Below are 20,926 nucleotides of genomic sequence, written 5' to 3' on the forward strand. Positions count from 1 at the left end.
TGCTGTATGCTGGGGGGTAAATCGTCAGGGTGGAGATGAAATGGATTACATACTAGGCTGTGCAACAAAGAAAAGCCCTTCATGCATTTCCACCAGCCGTAGTTATGATAATGGCAGAATGTCCAGCTGATCTAACTGGATTTTGCATTGATTATGACAGCTCAGTCTTCGGCTATACTGGTAGACTGTAACAATGCAAATCTTCAGGTTTTATATTCATGTCCAGTGTAAACAACACATCCAGTATGAACACCACATTGGTGCTTTTTTTAAAAAATTTTTTAGCTGTTCTGAGTTCAATGCACTTGGGATAATGATGTACTTATGGCATATGGATGTGCAACATCAGCATTCTAGCACTACATACCTATGGGCCACAAATCCATACTGTGTTAATGTTTCCAGACTGTGTTAATGTTCCCAGTTAATATGTGATGCTCAGTGCATGGAATCCTCCACAGGTAACCATTCTTCTTTGATGTTACCTTTTATAAACACGATATGAACATTTATTAAAAAGGAAGTTAAACTCCAGTATCAACCATCGCCAGCCTGGAAAAAGCTGTTCGTGTCCACATCAGAAGATAATATTATTCATTTTGTAGGAACCATTGAAGAAGATGAAGGTGATGATCTCTTGTTGAGTTCTGTGGATGAGTTCTGGTGGTTTCCTCACATGTGGAGCCACATGCAGCCTCATCTCTTCCACAACGAATCATCCCTGGTAGAACAGATGATCCTCAACAAGGAATTTGCACTAGTGAGTAACCTCTAGTTTTTCAAATATCTTTAAGAGCAGATCCACATTGCTTATTTTACAGTTATCAACCTTGAGGTAATGATAAGATCCATGATTTTAGTAGGTCTAAATCAGGGGTCCTCAAACTTTTTAGACAGGGGGCCAGTTCACTGTCCCTCAGACGCTGTTGGGGGCCTGACTATAGTTTGAAAAAAAAAATGAACGAATTGCTATGCACACCGCACATTTTTGTAGTGCACAGAAAACAGGGAAAATACAATATTTTAAAAGCCACACCAAATTTGGATAACTTTACCCTTGCCCCGGGGGTGGTGGGGGTGGCATTAGCCAGATTTAGGGGCATTACTCTCCCTCCAGACAAGAGGTCTTGCATTGAGTTTCCAGATATGTGAGGTGGGCATACATTTGGTTAAAAAAAAGCCTATAGCCGGTAGCTTTGCCTGCTGAAGCATCTGGGAGATGCTCCCAGTGCCAGCCGACAGAACCGTGGTAGTTTGAAAGCTTCCCACGGCTCAGCACCTGTTTTCCCAGCTGGGCACCTCATTCCACACAGGTGCCACCCACCTGGATTTTAAGGAGCACCCCTTCCAGAGGGTGGCAGGACAGGTTGAAGGCCAAGGTGGCGGGGAGCAGCACCCTCTCGTGCGGAAAGGCGTCCTCCTCGGTGGCGCCTGTCCTCGGTGAGGGAGAAGTACCACGGGGATCGAGGGCTTGATACGGACACCCATGCCCCGTGGAACATATCTAGGCTGTGCAGGCCGCTGGGTGTTACCCACAGGATCTCACTGGCCTTGCCTCCCCACAGGGCGGTGTGGCCCTGCTCCGCCTTCACCAGCCGCTCCCCGCCATGTGTCCACGCAGATACCGGTGGTGGTGGCGGTGGCAGCTCCCCGCTCCGGTCCTGGCTCTCCCCACCACCACCGCTGCCCCTCAGCTCAGTCATGGCCAAGTGGGTCCCAGCGTCCAGCAGCCCTTGTAGGGCCGGACGGGCCTCCAGCACCAGCAGCCCTGAGCCCAGCAGCATCTCCCCACACTGCACTAGGACGCTGGAGCCCAAGTCACGGAGCCCGCCCTGCCCCTGCCGCCACTAGCGACACCCAGCCTAGCAACGGTGGCTTCCTCATGGGCCAGACCCACATGTGCCTCCGCGCCACCAGGCCCAGCTGCCTCAGGAAGGCCGCCTCAGCCTCCAGCAACGCAGCGCACAGCAGCACCGGCAGCGTCTCAGACCCCGCCGGGCAGACAGCCAGCACCAGAGGACCTCCCGCTGTGACCGCCATCGCCACCGTGGCCTACTGCCCAGCAGCCAGGGCCACCAGCAGCCCCATGGTCATGGGCAGGTCCTGCGGGACAGGGTCTCCCAGGCTGCGCAGCAGCAGCAGCACCACCATAGAGAGGCATGGAGAGGCCCTCAGAGTGGCTGGGAGGAAGTCTGGGAGGACCATAGAGAGAGACGCGCAGGAAGGAATGCCCCTTCAAGGGCACTTCCAGTCTGACTTTGGAAAACACCCAATGTGAAAGTAGACATGTGGATAACTAGAGATACAAGTGGGTAGAGTGGCACCACTGGCAGAGATGGGCTCATGGTGGGCGAGTCGGGTTTATGGCCCTGACGGGCTGTAGTTTGAGGACCCCTGGTCTAAATCATCTGTTTTTACACTGTTCTTATGCTTCCTTTTTCTACATTTTATTCACCGTAAGCAGCTTTGATCATTACCCCTTTTAAAGTGGGATTTAAATATTTGAAATAAATAATAATAAGCACTCATGCCTTCCCTAAAAGCATCCAGAGAATCTTGATTTGATGGTGATGCTGAAAAAAACACCTTTTTTTCACCACCCCCAATCTACCACCACTTCATTCCAGAACAACTATTCCATGTTAACAGGCATGCTTTGACATGGAGACTCATGCCTCACTGCATTGGCTGAGGAAGGTCCATAGTTCAGTATAGCACTTACTTTATGTAGGATGGTCCTAAGTTCATTCTGGTGCTGGGGAAAACTCCTGTCTGAAACCTTTGAGAGCAGCTGTGAGTTAATGCAAATGATTCTGAGCTGGATGGACCAATGGTCTGGCTTCTTATAAGGCAGTCCCTACATGATGGAACATGGAACATTTAAATCTTTCCAGTCCTTCTGTTCCAAATACACAAATTCCAATATTTAGGTTTATTTTGTACCCGAGGCACCAGATAACAAGCTGGAGAGGCAAAATCCCAACTAGGAAAGAGTTTCACGTCCTCCCCAAGAGCAGAATCAGAAATTGTACCTATCATTTCCAGAGTGTAGTATTTATTCTGAAGCATTATGTAATTATTTAGCCTATCAGTAAGACTTCAGTAAAATCAGTGTTTCTCAACCTTTTTTGGGCCACGGCACACTTTTCTATGAAAAAAAATCCCGCGGCACACCAACTCTGTGCCGCCCTATATTTAGTTTAGTTTGGAGGGGAGACGTACCGGTAAAGCATGCCGCTGAAGAACTGCTGCGCGGTAGCCAGGCGGACCCACCAGGTGCAGAGCCTGCGGAGCGAGCGGGGACAGACCCCAGGCGGGCAGACACGGGCGCGCAGCTGCCGCCGCCTCCCTTCCAGCCGCCCCAGGCAGCCGCCGCCGCTCTGGCCCGGCGAAGAGAAGCCCTGCGCAGCCTTCCCTGCCTGCCTCCTCCTCCCCAGGAGGGCGATTTGCATTGTCACGTGCCTGGCGGCCGCCAATAGTCATCACTGATCCGCCGGAAAGGAAGCCGGCCGGGTCACGATGCGGGCGCTCGCCTCGCGTCGTGACCCGGCCGGCTTCCTTTCCGGCGGGTCAGCGACGTGACAATGCAAATCGCCCTTCTTGTCGCGGCACACCAGCCAGTGTTTCGCGGCACAGTAGTGTGCCGCGGAACACCGGTTGAGAAACGCTGAGTAAAATGATAACCGTTCTTATGTTTCCCTAAATATTGAAATGAACGTCAATTTGTTAGGACGGGGGAAGCTGAATTGCATGCTTCTATAAGCCTTCTATAAACGCACCATTTCTAAGAAAAGTTGTCAAGATGTGATGTTGCTATTTATACTATTAAACTACCATCCAAGCTGGATGAAGGGAAGATGTTTCTGGCACATACAGTGCAATCATAAGTGGCCCACTTGCTTGGGGTGGGTGGGTGATAAAATTCAGCATAGAAGCAAAATAATATTTACACTTACATCACTGTCAGAAGCTTTTTTTGGCCTTAGTTACAACCTCTCTTTTCTGCCAAGTGTTGCCTTCTCAATAACCTCAGCCCCTAAGGGATATACCGTCAAAACCAGAAGGGAGGCGAGTGTTAGAATGCAATAATGGATGGAAAAGAACAGTCTCCATCAATCGAAATATATTCATGCAACTCTACCTGGATTTGCAGGTCCCTTTTTGAGACAACATGCTGGTATTACATACACATAAACATTTTAATAGCATTTTTCACATCAGCATAGTTCTCAGTCTCCTTACCTTAGCATTGGAAAACCGGGCATGCCACGCAAAGGAAAGGCTGTAGTTTTGCTGTACATCCCTTTTTAGCACTAGCCTACTGCTAAATTTGATCCAGCTGCAGTGAGAAGCAATACATCCTATATGCTAATAGTAAACTTAGACATTGCTATCCACAAGAGGGATATATCAGGAGGCTCAGAGGACCTTCAAGATTTTCACACACACATTTTGAAAAATAAAATAAAAATTTAAAGCCCAATAAGGACCCAAATCTCACGTCTACCCTTAGATAACACGAGCCTTACCACATGCTCTCATTGTGGTTCTTGGCTCCCTTTCCAAAATGCACCTTAAGCTCTTTCTGGCAGCCGGGCATAATACAACCCACCTCCATGAATATCTATCACAGCTCCCTACCTCATCCTCATTGATTTCAGTGGATTGTGGCCAGAATATTCACAAGCCACACAATCATTAAAGCTGTAGTCCACAATTGCACGCAGCAGGATAAACATGTAATACTTTGAAATGCTGAAAACTGGAAGGGTTGTTGATACATTCACCAAAATGAAGAAAAAAATGGAAACTTTACAAAAATAAAATAATGCATTAAGCTGACACAGTAAAAAAATATATAATCTCCTAGGGGAAGTCTCAGCCTGCCTGAACAATACTAGAAAAAAAAAAAGCATTCCAGTGCTAAAAGTAGATAAGAGCTTATGCAAATCTTTTAATTCAGCAAGGTGACAGCTTAGAAAATGCTGAGAGCCAACATATCACCTCTCTGCTTTTGACAAAACTGAAAGCAATTCAGCAGGGATCGCTTCTTCATCTAGCCTTGCTATGCCAACAGAGGACAAAGCGGTTTTCTTTCTCAGACTCTTAGAAACATTGGGTCTGCTATGTTAAAACAGACAGATGTCTGTTTCAGGGCCATAAATACATGGGGCTTTGGGGGCAGCTCCCTCTCTGAGGTATTTCAATTCAGGCCACTCCCAGACATTACAGCTGTAGGTTTTTTGTGGGGGGTTTTTAAGTCCCTGGGATGCGGGTGGCACTGTGGTCTAAACCACTGAGCCTAGGGCTTGCCGATCGGAAGATCGGCGGTTCAGATGCCCGCGCTGGGGTGAGCTCCCATTGCTCGGTCCCAGCTCCTGCCAACCTAGCAGTTCAAAAGCACGTCAAAGTGCAAATAGATAAATAGGTACTACTCCAGTGGAAAGGTAAACAGTGTTTCCGCGCGCTGCTCTGGTTTCACCATAAGCGGCTTTGTCATGCTGGCCACATGACCCGGAAAAACTGTCTGCGGACAAACGTCGGCTCCCTCGGCCTGTAAAGTGAGATGAGTGCCACAACCTCAGAGTCGTTCACAACTGGACTTAACTGTCAGGGGTCCTTTACCTTTACCTTTTAAGTCCCTTTTTTTTCGTGAGGCAAGTATGCAGGCAGTAAAATCCAATTGGGTTTTTATTATGATCTGTCCAGAACACTTCTGTTCAAGAAGCAGGTTCTTTTTATAATTTTACAGCTAGTGTTCAGTGTTCAATTTCCCCCAAGTAGGGGCTGAAGCTCAAGCTGTCCAAGGCTTCTTTCTGGATGCACTTTCTCCTGGTTACAGATCCTCCAAACTAGACATGATACCAAATATGTGAATGACTTTAATGTGTCTGGGGTGTTGTTGTCATTGTTCTAAATCACACCCAACAAATTTAGTTGCCAGTAAGTCAACACACATATTACTATTCTTATAGTACTTTAACAGGAACGGGTGGTGCTGTGGTCTAAACCACTGAGTCTCTTGGACTTGCTGATTGAAAGGTCAGTGATTCGAATCTGCACGATGGTGTGAGCTCCCATTGCTCTGTCCCAGCTTCTGCCAACCTAGCAGTTCAAAAGCACACTAGTGAAAGTAGATAAATAAGTATCACTGCAAAGGGAAGGCAAATTGTGTTTCCATGTGCTCTGGCTTCCATCATGGTGTTCCATTGCACCAGAAGCAGTTTAGTCATGCTGACCACATGACCCAGAAAGCTGTCTGTGGACAAACGCCATCTCCCTTGACCTGAAAGAGAGATGAGCGCCACACCCCATAGTCCCTTTGACTGGACTTAACTGTCCAGGGGTGCTTTACCTGTAACTTATTATTATATTTACCATTGTCTCTGATTTGGCCTTGCTCCATAGAAAGTAACATCTCTATACATTACTAAGAAGTTACATGAATCACAGAATTGTAGAGTCCACCTTCCTTCAGTGGAATCTTTTGCCTTACCCTGAGCGTAAGAGTCTTATGATCTACCAACTGAGCTATCCCAACTCCTCCATTGGTCTCTGTCATCATCTTCATTCAGAAAGCATTTGGTAAAGCCTTTGATGCAAGGAATGTGCCTAGCAGAACTGTGAGTTTGAAAGGTGCTCATTTAAGCATTCAAACTAATATACTGAAGTGCAAAGAGTACTGAAGTGAAGCAACCAGTACCATTTTACTTTTAGTAAGAATATCCGCATGTAACAGGGAATCCCTTTACATTTTCTACAGATGCCAAGTCTAAAGTCGGAAGTGTTAAGAGTAAATAATTCACTTTCCAAGGGCACATATTGCACTTCTAGAACTTGTGAAAACAGGAGGTGACTAATTTTGGCATTTTGACAGAAGCAATGAAATGCACAGTATCAGAATTTACTGGTGCTTGAATGGATCACTCAACCTTATGTAAACATTCCAATATTTTATAGTGATCAAGCGTCAAAGATCCCTTGTTCACTTTACATTTTCAGTATGGAATATAGCCTTGTTTTTGTTTTTTCAGAAAAAAGGCCACTGATTTATTACATATTGAATTTCATCTCCAGCAACTAAGAAGAGAAGGATATTAAATTTCCTTTCAATCATATGTTAGCTTCTGTCCACTTTCTTTGATTTTTATCCCTCTTACTTATCAATCTAATACAGACATAGAGCTGTTTTGTTTGTTCAGTCAGTTTTGGGGAACATTTCCCTACCCTTGTAAATTTCCTCCAGTGTGTCTTAACACTGAAAAAACCTAACAGCTACTTTAGTTGACATTTCCAAGGGTGATAATAATTAACACCTTTGCTGCTTGACAAGGGCCCTACTGATTTTTTTGTCATATGCATTTTTATTGGCATTTCAATTGAAGAAAGGAACAGTCCAGTAAATCATGTTGTCTGCTTGGCCAAATAACAGGGTGCAACAATTATTTGATCATAGGATATGGTTATACACGTTGTTGTTTTCTAAATACAGAACAGTAATCCTAGAACACTAAAGTCAACTGGATGCCAATTATAGCGTGGGGTGTTCAGTTGGGCAAGGCAGTTACCTAAGCCTTAAGTCCCATGCAGATGCAATTTGATAAATGAATTCTAAAGAAGCAAGTTGGAATCAGACATGATGCATCTGCCTCTGGCAAAATAGCTTGCCTTAAATTAGACATGACAATCTTGCTGCCTCGGGGCAAGCCCCGAAACAAGGCGCAGGTTATCAAACCCCCAGTAGGTGCTGATGAAGCTATTCCCTAAGGCTATGCCTAGGAGGCTGGACCTTTTTCACATCAGAACCCTGGGGGTTAAAAAAATATTTTTAACAAGGGGAAGTGAGTCAGCAGTGAAGTTGTGAGCTCAAGAGCAGGAGCCCAGGATAAGGATCAAGAAAAGGTGAAGGACGGGGAAAGTCATAGAAGAAAAATCCTCTACAGCACATTGAGCTAGTTCTTGAAAGGAGCAGGAGACCAAGCTTTCAAGCTACACCAAATTCTTCCCCGGGGTTTTCAGAACAATTTGCATTGTGAGATTTAAGGTTGCATAGGTCACTTCGATACCATACATTTAACATGCTCTTATAGCAATTTTCAGTCATATTTTTACCCTTAAATAATGATGCACCAGGTGTGCATGTTGGGCTTCAATTACCCAAAACTGTCTTAGAAAAGAGAGACTTTTCTCCCAGTCCTTGGCAGGGAGCAAATAACCTGCTGGCTTTCATGCCCAGAAGGGTGAAGAAGGCTTCTCTCTCATGCCATCATTGATTTCCCCTGCCCTCACTTAGTTGGTTAGCTAATCAGGAGATCCTCTAAAAAGTTATTTTTCTTTTCTTTTCTTTTTATAAATAATTTTTATTAGTTTTCCAATAAAAACATCCAATTAACAAATCCATCAAATCATACACACAAACAAATCCATCAAATATACACACACACACAAACACACAAATAAAACTGTACCCAGTGGATGAAAGGCTATATGATCTCTGACATGATTGAGAATCGCACAGCCAGGGATGGAGAACTTTAAAGCGTTAAGATCGGAATGTGGAAAATATGAGAACAAGAAGAAGAAGGCAGAAATGAAAATATTGGAGATATACCTTCAGAGGTCCAGAGTATGGGAAGCCTGAAAAATTAATAATTAATCATTTGGATTGTAATTTGGCTGTTTTTTATTTTATTTTATTATTTTTCATTGGATTATGATAAAAAGTTATTTTTTCAATAAATATAGCCTTCTTTACCACCTGAGTCTTTTTTCTGGGTGTGGGGGCAAGCTGTAGATATTGTACTAGCAAAACTGGAGAGTGGCTTGCAAGGCACCATTGGTGAATCATTTGATGTGGTGCTGCTTCCTGGCTAGAGGGGCTTACAAGAAAGTCTGTCAAGCAGTTGTGGACCCCCTGGTTGACCCTTCTGCCTCTGCTCAGTCCTCCTGCTTTAGAACCTTCCTTATATGTGGAAAACATAAAAGGTAAAGGGACCCCTGACCATTAGGTCCAGTCGTGACCGACTCTGGGGTTGCGGTGCTCATCTCGCATTATTGGCCGAGAGAGCCGGCGTACAGCTTCCAGTTCATGTGGCCAGCATGACAAAGCCGCTTCTGGCGAACCAGAGCAGCACATGGAAACACAGTTTACCTTCTCTCTGGAGCGGTACCTATTTATCTACTTGCACTTTGATGTGCTTTCGAACTGCTCAGTTGGCAGGAGCTGGGACCGAGCAACAGGAGCTCACCCCATCGCGGGGATTTGAACCGCCAACCTTCTGATTGGCAAGCCCTAGGCAAATCATTGGAAAATGATAGACAAGAATAAGTAGGGTAAGAGACAGGTGATATTTCTCTCCAAAGTGGTCCTTACACATCATTGACCACTGCTTCATCTAATGATAAACAGGTTGATATTTTATAGTGCTGTCCTACATGGAGTAGTGTTCTTTGTTTTTCTCCCCCCCCCCCCAGGAACATGGTATTCCAACTGACATGGGCTATGCAGTGGCTCCACACCATTCTGGCGTCTACCCTGTTCATATTCAGCTTTATGAAGCCTGGAAGAAAGTCTGGGGTATTAAAGTCACCAGCACTGAAGAGTACCCTCATCTGAAACCTGCACGGTACAGGCGGGGCTTCATCCACAATGGCATCATGGTACATTGCATTTCCATTACTTCATAATCGTATCGTGGCAAAAATGGCTAAAGCAACGCTATTATTCACATTGCTTGGAGTTTTAAAAGTGCTCTTTAAAAACCGTCAGTGACAGAGAACTTTAAGAAACTGCCACACTTGAACTGTACATTTTGCAATCCCGGCTGGTGGTTCACTTTCCTTCTGTGCTTTCACTAGAAACTGGGAGGGCACTTGAAAAGAATATCCAACCTAAAAATTTCTTTAATTAATAAGTGCAAAAAAATAATAATCCTTCAGTTTGCATGAATCACTTTATAGAGGTTTGACTATAGGCAAAATTACTGATTTATTTTGCATAAGATTTTAAATGGCTCTGGATGATACTTTGGAAAGAAAGTGAGCCTTTAGACAGGGAGCATGATTATACCTTAGAGCAATTCCTCTGGCTGCCCTTCTGTATAGGATAACAACATACTTTATCCATGTTGTCAACAATCTCAGATGGGCTGCATATTTCTCCTGCCAGTGTGCTGTGACAGGGTTCAAGCAACAGTCACCATTGCATAAAAGTGAAGCAATTCCCAGCCAAGGTACAGAAAGGACAGCTGTTTTTATTTTCCACTGAATGTCATGGCATGAGGTCTAAGCTGTTGGTCCGAGGTCATGTTTACCTAGATTAACTCTGGCTAACTGGCAGCTGTACTAACCAAACTAGCAAGACGAACAGATTGGAGAAAGAGAGAAGGGGGGGGAACCAGATTAACATTCTCTCCAAATGAAACGTCAAGAAAATTTTAGGCAGATGGAAATCAGAAACACTTATTAGATGCCATCAGTACTATACCAGTAGGAAATATGGCTCAATATGTTTAATTAAGGGTAGTTTATTTCTTCTGGATCTCACTATGATACAGGTAACATGATTACTAACATGTGTTTTGAGCCCTTTATTGGTTTCTGAAATGGAGAAAGTTGGAGCCACAGAGACAAACACACTATTGCGGTTCCCAGAATGCTTCTGTGGTTGAAAGTTTTGACTTAAAGAGGTGGTTTCAAACCTTTCTGCAGAAGTAAAGAGGATTACCTTTTTATGAAAAAGCCAGTTATATCTACACTATCTGTGCTGTTTGCAGAAGCAGTTATGACCAGAGGTTTATTTGTGTTGAAAACAAACTACATTCATTGGAAGATGGAAATGCAAATAGCTACTTATGAGGATGCTCAGGGCATCTACGTACTCTATGGTCTCACTAACACCATGTATTACTAGAGACCAGGGTGATTCATGCCATGCTGTAATATACGTACTCTGAATATCAACAAGGGGATGATGGCAATATGTGGCAGTGATCACTAGTTTAGCTGGTTTTGAAAGGTTACTAACCATGTTAGCTATATGGAGACACCAAGATCAGAAGCAATATGCCACTGAATCCTAGCTGCTTAGGACCAACAATGGAAGAGAGTTATTGCCTTCATTTCCATAGGCATCTGACTTGACAATGTAGGAATATAGAATGGACTAAATGGACCATTGGTCTAATCCAGCTGGGCTCTACTTACTTACTTACTTGTTTGTTTGTTTCATAATATTTATATGCCACTTGATGGTTAAGAAAAACAACAACCCTCAAAGCCTTCTTTCCACACATGTGTTAGTTGTATGAAGGGAAGAAGCATGGTGAAAGGGGTTGCAAGTCACAACTACTCACTACATTTGCCCCTTCTGTAAGTAACAAAGAGAGTTATAGGGTTTGCTCTTTGCTTGTTTAATATACATATATGTGTTGTAGCAGGTTCCATATTAGAATAGGTGTTTCTACCTGCACAAGAGACAAAGTGGAAGATACCTTCTAAGACTGTGCTCAGTAGCTGCAGTTTATATAAGTATTTACAGTAAAAATAATCAACATGAAAAATGATACGGTAGTCTGTTTAGTCCCTGGCACCATTTTAGTTGATCAAAAGCTTTTACAGGTACATCTATTAAACTAACTGATTTAGTCAAATAAATATTAGATCCTGTGAAATTTCGTGCTTAAGGATTAGGCCCAGGATTGTAGCTAATTAATTAGGGAGAGTTTTTTAGCCAATTAGTAGCTCCCTCCCCTCAGGTGGATCTGGCCTTTTCTTAGGTCAGAAAAAATAAATCTATGATATAATAGCAGACCTTCAATTATCAGGGGATCTAAGACATGGAGGAAACACACACACACACTTATAGATCTTTTATTTCTTTATTTTCAGGTGCTCCCTCGACAGACGTGTGGACTTTTCACCCACACAATTTTCTACAAAGAATATCCTGGAGGCCCTCAAGAACTAGACAAAAGTATACGAGGAGGTGAACTGTTTCTTACCATCCTTCTCAACCCCGTATGTACTTCCTTTTGTTGTTATACAATTATAGTATAACTGAGGTGGTAGTGGTGGTTTTCATTCCAAAGCACAAATAAAATCGGTTTGCCCTGAGACAAATATGAGCTTCATTGTATGGGGCAGCTGCCTCCAGTACATTCACTGTGTCATATTATATTTTTGAATGGTGCTATATATAAAGGTAAAGGGACCCCTGACCATTAGGTCCAGTCGGGGACGACTCTGGGGTTGCGGCGCTCATCTCGCTTTACTGGCCGAGGGAGCCGGTATACAGCTTCCGGGTCATGTGGCCAGCATGACTAAGCCGCTTCTGGCGAACCGGAGCAGCGGTGCTATATATAAAAGATCTCAATATATGATTATGATTATGATATCGTAGTATTTAAATGCCACTTATACAAAATGCTCCACATACAACATTTTGTTGTAATGATCTGATTCCATTTCAGTATTATGACCCCCCTTTTTACAGATACAAGGTTGGGTGGAAGAACTGAGCTAAGTCTGGCTTCCCTAATATCCTCTAGTGAGTTCACAGCAGGGCATTCAAACCAAGGAATTCACGATTTTTACCTCCATCTCTTAGGGTATATCTACTTAGAAGTATTGAATTCACTAGGATTGACTTCCCGGTATGTATGCATAGGATTGCAGCCTTAGCTTTATTTCACTTAAACTCCTCCCATTAACACAGCATTAACCATTACAATATATTCTGCTACATTGTGTCTCCATTTCCAGTGATAGTATGTCCATAAAAAAAATCCAAATCTGAGTATGTGTTTTCCTGCCCTGCAGAAGTGCCCACTCTTTCTTCCTAGAGTGAATAAAGTCCAGGTATTTAGAATTTTGTATTGTAGGAAATACACCCAAGCAGAAAGGTTAACAGGAACTAAAAGACGGGGAGAGACCTCAACATAATGGAAGTATGTTGCACATAAAGTAACAGAATAAATCTGTATATTCCTCCATTGTGGGGAGCAAAGCAAAACATAAACCAGTGCTTCCCAACAGGGGAGCCCAGGATATTCCAAGGGGGGCACAGGTGAAAATTGTGTAAATGGAGGGTCACAATATGAGGCTAAGGGCTCACAGAGGGAAGTGAGAAGTGAAGGGGGGAGATCAATTTTTAAAATAAAATAAAAATCCTGATTGGCTGGCTAACCACTTGGCCAATTACAAGCAGGTAAGGGGCTGGCCCACCAGGGCCTAGCGCATTTCCGGCGGGAGAGGGCAATCACTGAGGCTCCCATTTTGACTAGTAGAGCCCATGATCCAGAACCCCCAGTTCAGGTAAGTGCAGTGGGGGAGGGGATGGCAATGGATACCTGGATGCTAGATGCTGGGGTGGTCACCTGGTGCTGCTGACTTGCATCTAGTAAATAACAAAGTGTCTACTGAGAAGAAGGCTGCACTGAGTTCAGTGGGCCTTACTTCCAGGTAAGGGTGTATGGGGCTATAGTGTTTTATCTAGGCAGCCAGGGCTCCTCTGGGTGACAAGATCTTTTTGCACCAGGTCAGTGAGGACCACCTGCTTTTTAAAATTCTCCTATATATACAGAACTCCCTGTGAAACCTTTGGACTGCATCTATAGATTTCCCTGTCAAATAAGTGTTGTTTACTTTTAATAATACGTGGAAGGTGGATCTCCCTCGGGAGGTTCTGGACTCTCCTTCCTGGGAGGCTTCTAAGGAGGTTGGGTGGCCATCTGTCGTGGATGCTTTAGATGAGTTTTCTACATTGCAGGGGGTTGCACTAGAAAGATGACCCTTGGGGTCTTTTTCCAGCTCCATGATTCTATGTTTTCCTGCTTCAGCAATATTTCATTCTGTTCCTATCATTTTATGCAGTTGTATTTTGTATAACTTATTAAAAAAATATAGTAACAAAAGAAAAACATTTACAAACAAAATATTTAAATAGCTACCTTCCTACAGGTAGGATGGGGGAGGGTACATGAGCATAACCAGGATTTCTGTTACGGAGCAGGCTTTTGTTAGGGGGGGGGCAGAAACTCAAATATGTATTGATTTGTATTGATTTTTACTTATGGGCGACAGCTGCCCCCCCGGCTACACCCATGGGGGGCACAGGAAGGAAACAAGGTCGAAAGGGGGCCGCAGTTGGGAAAAGGTTGGGAAACACTGACATAAACAAATCTAATATATTGCAGTCTAGTTTCAGGTTATCAAATTATATAGGAGAATAGCGTTCCTGCCATGAGCAGGGATGAATTTGTTCCTCTACCACCACCCCTTACCTGAAGGAGACTCTGAAAGGAATTTCCGCAAGGGGAAGGGGAAGGTCACCTGATGCAAGGTGACCAATCACATGCAAATGAACCTGGCCAACTTAGGGCTGCTTTGATTCCTCTCATCCTCTCTTTTACTTATGCTCAGAGGTAGGTTGAGCAATGATAGGTAGAAAACAGCAAGAGCTATAGGCACCACCGAGCCAATAATTCCCCCTGATTTCCCCCTCAGCAGCTACCCTCACATTAATATATTATTCACACAGCTTCTCTGACAAGGAGCACAATAAATTAATAAAGGCTCCCTTCAGAACAGCCTTGAGATAAGTGCCAATTAAGAGATAATTAACTTGAGTAAAAAGGTTGCTTGATTGTCCAACCAACGATTTACCAAGCAAGCTTAATATGAATAGCTGCAAGCTTGTTTGTTTGTTTACAAATTCCTTCAAAATCTCACTAAAAATAAAGCTGCCCTTGGCAACATGTTGCCATGTGCAAAATGCCACTCCTTTTCAGGATTTTTCCAAACTTTGTAATGCAGCACTTTGAAAATATATGATCTCCATGACTTCTTTTTTATTCAGTTTTTATTTTCTAACCCTTGTACACTTTTGTTTGCCTTGGTGGGTGTTCTGGATGAGCCCCTTTCAAACTGGTAAGGCACAGCATTATCCAGAACAAGAGGCTTAAAGCAGATGAACCTTTAATTAATTCTTTAAGTAATGAACATTGCAATACATTACCACCACCAACCTTCCAACAGCTCTTACAGTATACAATTTGAGGGCTTTATTAGGGTGGTTGTAGACAGCCCTCTCCCCTTCATGGATCAATGCCTTGTCGTGGCGAAGGGGCTTGAATAACTCAGAGAAGCTATGAGCTATGCCATGCAGGGCCACCCAAGATGGACAGGTCATAGTGGAGAGTTTTGACTAAACGTGATCCACCTGGAGAAGGAACTGGCAAGCCACTCCAGTATCCCTGCCAAGAAAACTCCATGGACAAAGACAACAGGCATATAAAAGTTATGACGCTGGAAGATGAGCCCCTCAGGTCGGAAGGCGTCCAACATGCTACTGAGGAAGAGCGGAGGACAAGTACAAGTAGATTCAGAGCTGATGAAGCGGCTGGGCCAAAGCCGAAAGGACGCTCAGTTGCGGATATGCCTGGAAGCGAAAGGAAAGTCCGATGCTGTAAAGAAAAATATTGCATAGGAACCTGGAATGTAAGAACCATGAGTGGAGGTAAGCTGGATGTGGTCAAAAATGAGATGACAAGAATAAATATCGACATCCTGGGCATCAGTGAACTAAAATGGAAGGGAATGGGCGAATTCAGTTCGGGTGACTATCATATCTACTACTGTGGGCAAGAATCCTGTAGCAGAAATGGAGTGGCCCTCATAGTCAACAAAAGAGTGGCAAAAGCTGTAATGGGATGCAATCTCAAAAATGACAGAATGATCTCGATACGAATCCAAGGCAGACCTTTTAACATCACAGTAATCCAAGTTTATGCACCAACTACTGGTGCTGAAGAAAGTGAAATTGACCAATTCTATGAAGACCTACAACAACTTCTAGAAATGACACCAAAGAAGGATGTTCTTCTCATTACAGGGGATTGGAATGCTAAAGTAGGGAATCAAGAGATAAAAGGAACAACTGGCAAGTTTGGCCTTGGAGTTCAAAATGAAGCAGGGCAAAGGCTAATAGAGTTCTGTCAAGAGAACAAGCTGGTCATCACAAACACTCTCTTCCAACAACACAAGAGACGACTCTACACATGGATATCACCAAATGGGCAGCATCGAAATCAGATTGATTATATTCTCTGCAGCCAAAGATGGAGAAGCTCTATACAGTCAGCAAAAACAAGACCTGGAGCTGACTGTAACTCAGATCATCAGCTTCTTATAGCAAAATTCCAGCTAAAACTGAAGAAAGTAGGAATAAGATACAATCTGAATCAAATCCCTTATGAATACACAGTGGAAGTGAGGAACAGGTTTAAGGATTTAGATTTGGTGGACAGAGTGCCTGAAGAACTATGGATGGAGGCTCGTAACATCATACAGGAGGCAGCAACGAAAACCATCCCAAGGAAAAGGAAATGCAAGAAAGCAAAATGGCTGTCCAACGAGGCCTTACAAATAGCGGAGGAGAGGAGGCAAGCAAAATGCAAGGGAGATAGGGAAAGATACAGGAAACTGAATGCAGATTTCCAAAAAACAGCAAGGAGAGACAAGAGGGTCTTCTTAAATGAGCAATGCAAAGAAATAGAGGAAAACAATAGAATGGGGAAAACCAGAGATCTGTTCAAGAAAATTGGTGATATGAAAGGAACATTTCGTACAAAGATTACCATAATCAAGGACAAAAGTGGTAAGGACCTAACAGAAGCAGAAGACATCAAGAAGAGGTGGCAAGAATACACAGAGGAATTATACCAGAAAGATATGGAGGTCTCATACACCCCAGGTAGTGTGGTTGCTGACCTTGAGCCAGACATCTTGGAGAGTGAAGTCAAATGGGCCTTAGAAAGCATTGCTAATAACAAGGCCAGTGGAAGTGATGATATTCCAGCTGAACTATTTAAAATTTTAAAAGATGATGCTGTTAAGGTGCTACACCCAATATGCCAGCAAGTTTGGAAAACTCAGCAATGGCCAGAGGATTGGAAAAGATCAGTCTACATCCCAATTCCAAAGAAGGGCAGTGCCAAAGAATGCTCTAACTACCGCACAATTGCGCTCATTTCACACGCTAGCAAGGTTATGCTTAAAATTCTACAAGGCAGGCTTAGGCAGTATGTGGACCGAGAACTCCCAGAAGTGCAAGCTGGATTTCGAAAGGGCAGAGGAACCAGAGACCAAATAGCAAACATGCGCTGGATTATGGAGAAAGCTAGAGAGTTCCAGAAAAACGTCTACTTCTGCTTCATTGACTATGCAAAAGCCTTTGACTGTGTCGACCACAGCAAACTATGGCAAGTTCTTAAAGAAATGGGAGTGCCTGATCACCTCATCTGTCTCCTGAGAAATCTCTATGTGGGACAAGAAGCTACAGTTAGAACTGGATATGGAACAACTGATTGGTTCAAAATTGGGAAAGGAGTACGACAAGGTTGTATATTGTCTCCCTGCTTATTTAACTTATATGCAGAATTCATCATGCGAAAGGCTGGACTAGATGAATCCCAAGCCGGAATTAAGATTGCCGGAAGAAATATCAACAACCTCAGATATGCAGATGACACAACCTTGATGGCAGAAAGCGAGGAGGAATTAAAGAACCTTTTAATGAGGGTGAAAGAGGAGAGCGCAAAATATGGTCTGAAGCTCAACATCAAAAAAACCAAGATCATGGCCACTGGTCCCATCACCTCCTGGCAAATAGAAGGGGAAGAAATGGAGGCAGTGAGAGATTTTACTTTCTTGGGCTCCTTGATCACTGCAGATGGTGACAGCAGTCACGAAATTAAAAGACGCCTGCTTCTTGGGAGAAAAGCAATGACAAACCTAGACAGCATCTTAAAAAGCAGAGACATCACTTTGCCGACAAAGGTCCGTATAGTTAAAGCTATGGTTTTCCCAGTAGTGATGTATGGAAGTGAGAGCTGGACCATAAAGAAGGCTGATCGTCGAAGAATTGATGCTTTTGAATTATGGTGCTGGAGGAGACTCTTGAGAGTCCCATGGACTGCTAGAAGATCAAACCTATCCATTCTTAAGGAAATCAGCCCTGAGTGCTCCCTGGAAGGACAGATCGTGAAGCTGAGGCTCCAATACTTTGGCCACCTCATGAGAAGAGAAGAATCCTTGGAAAAGACCCTGATGTTGGGAAAGATTGAGGGCACTAGGAGAAGGGGACGACAGAGGACAAGATGGTTGGACAGTGTTCTCGAAGCTACGAACATGAGTTTGACCAAACTGCGGGAGGCAGTGCAAGACAGGAGTGCCTGGCGTGCTATGGTCCATGGGGTCACGAAGAGTCGGACACGACTAAACGACTAAACAACAACAGACAGCCCTCTATTTGAAAAGCTGCACAGTTCAAGTTGGGTTTAAAGATAAAAGAGCCACAGGAAGGGAGATCAGGGATCTTGAAGTTGCCCATCAATAGTTATCACCTGGACCACACTGCGGAAGCACACAGGTCCAGGGGAAAACTGTTGTGATGCATTTTCTATTTTTTGGTGATCCATAGGCAGGCAGCTACCCTAAGCTTTACTCCCTGACCCAGTGATCTAAAGGCCTTTTTCTGCAATTGGTTCTCTGTAGGAGATAAATTACCTCATGTTGGTCACAAGCTTGCCTCTTCTCCTTTCAATTTTCACTATTTTTGCAAGCTGTATGTTCTTCTGTATGACATAAATATCCTATGTTTCTTAATTTTGACTGCTTCGTTGCTTTGTTCTCTGAAAGTACAGTCAACTTACTCTGAAAGTATATGGTAACCACACCTCCATGTTTATATGTTATCACAGTCGCTCATTCCTTTGTAATTAGAATGTATCATGTATGATAGCTGACTTATAATGAAATGCCCTATTTATCAAAAATATAGGGCACTGAGCAGTAGTGATATTATAATTCTTGTTTGCCAATTTACCAATTTATCATCTGATCTTGAGGCTTGTCAATGAGCTTGCTATTTCTTCACTCCATTTACATGCCTTCTCAACATACCATCATTTATCAGTCTAGCTGAGTCAGTCAGTCACTTTTACCAAGCACCAGATCTTTGGATTTTCAAGGTTCCATTCATCTCAGCACAGGTAGAACCTGATATTTGTGATACCTTAAAATAATGTGCTGAAATCCAAATCCCACTTGCACAAATGGGACTTACACCTTCTCTCCCTGTGCACCCCCAGAATCTTGGGAAGTCTTGGGAAACCTCTTGAATAGACTGGGAGGGTGTGTAGGTGCAATGGGGTGGACAGAAAGGGTTATTCCATTGTGTCCATTGGCATGACATCAGATATCACCAATACTAGCCCCATTAAATGTCCCACTAATTTAAGACCTCCAACAAGAGTTGCCCATGCATATATCTGTAACTTGATTTAAAGGTTATGAATAAACTGAGTCCTTGATGAGTATTTTTTCTAGGCCCGGACTTTTTAAACTTCTTGTGCTAGCTGTTTTTGTTCTTCACACAGTTACATAGGTAGATGTATTTCTGTCCTGTTCTTTTTATGGACTGTTCCTGGTGCACTCAGGGAGTTGGTCTTATGTCCCACAAAATAGCCCAATTTCCAGTTGTCCAGAATAATTTTATTTTAAAGTGCAAGAAATTCTATTGGGATAAACAAAATTTCAGCTTATAAAAAGTAGGTCATCATTTAAGTATGTGTTGTGGAATCTAGTTTTAGACACCTATATATTAAAATGATGGTGTCTGGATTCAGGAATAAAACATAGTTTGACTTCAAAGAGATTTAGAGTAGATTCAGATATTTGGAGCACTTTTATTAAATAAATGTTAAGTATAATAGTACCTATACCTCAGTGTAAAGAGAACTGCTCTTTCCGAACTCTGCTTTTATTATTTAGAAGACATTTCTGTCTCCAAACTTGCTTATCACTGTCTCTACACTATGGTTAGAAAATGTTCATTCCTTGACCAAGCCTTTGCTTCACTCTAATCCTTTCCAATGTACCTTCACTTCCTGCTTAAGCTTCTTATAATTTCCCCAGAACTACAGCTTGCTAAAGTTTCTGAAGTTCTGAATTCTGAAACTAGATTTCTGGCTTATTTTATGTAATAGCACGCTGAAGCCCTTGATTGATTCACAATTTCAAGCATGCCATCACAAAAAAAATTCAAACAGCTTGCTCTTAAAATGGCAAGTTTCCTTTTCTTTTTGCTAATACCCTGCATTTCCTCCAAGGAGCTTACAAGAAGAGTTTCTCATCTAGGCACCGGCCAAGGTGCTGAAGCTTACATCCTGTGCTTTCAGACCATCTCTGCAGTCTCGCCATGCTTCTCCTTGAGTAAGCTTTCACAAAGGTGAAGAGAGGCTGTGGCCCACTTGAATCTCCAAGGGAAATTGCTGGCATTGAGAGAAACTTTTCAGAGCAGTGTGCACAGCAGCACGCCATAATACATCTTGAGTAAATTTACCCAAGAGGAGGCTGTACTGTCACCACATGTACAGAGTGCAAAGAAGGAAGCACACACACACACACACACACACACACACACACACACACAGGAGCCTTGCCAGCAAAGCCCTAAGAGAGAGAAAAAGAGAGAATAGAAGTGGAGTGGAGTTCTTCTCTCCATCCTCCCAGGGTTTTTTATTACAGAAAAGAACTTGTGTCATATAATTCAAACAAGCCAATGAAATTTCTACAACACATCCCAGGACAACCCACAAAGTTTCCACCCATCTTCTGTGTGGACAGTCAAGCATCAAAGAAGTTCTGGCCATCCCTTATCTACACCTCAAAGCATTCCTCTAAACAGGAAAACAGGAGACCAGGAAGAGAGAAGGAATTTACAGCTATCTAAATCCTGAGAGCAATCAAGGAAGGCAGGAAGAGAAAACCGGTCTATTTAGCATTTCTATGCTAGAGATAGAAATCAACTACAAAGAGACCGAGAGGGCTATCTGGCAAAAGAGAGAAATGGGTCAAATGGTCA

At 43.3% G+C, this 20,926-nt stretch overlaps 1 protein-coding gene across 2 annotated transcripts in view; it reads left to right on the top strand.

The window, feature by feature from the left end:
* Nucleotides 1-20,926, top strand: part of NDST4 (N-deacetylase and N-sulfotransferase 4) — a 124,608-nt gene that overhangs the window by 59,433 nt on the left and 44,249 nt on the right. For both annotated transcript variants that reach the window (XR_015947781.1, XM_088660395.1), the window contains exons 4-6: nucleotides 606-760; nucleotides 9,475-9,660; nucleotides 11,890-12,018. Coding sequence is in view for 1 of the 2 variants with exons in the window: in XM_088660395.1 (XP_088516521.1) it covers nucleotides 606-760; nucleotides 9,475-9,660; nucleotides 11,890-12,018 (470 nt within the window). In the remaining variant the exon portion in view is untranslated. The remainder of the gene's footprint in view (nucleotides 1-605; nucleotides 761-9,474; nucleotides 9,661-11,889; nucleotides 12,019-20,926) is intronic.

The sequence above is a fragment of the Zootoca vivipara genome, chromosome Z1, assembly GCF_965207765.1.
Source record: "Zootoca vivipara chromosome Z1, rZooViv2.hap1.1, whole genome shotgun sequence".
NCBI lineage: Eukaryota > Metazoa > Chordata > Lepidosauria > Squamata > Lacertidae > Zootoca > Zootoca vivipara.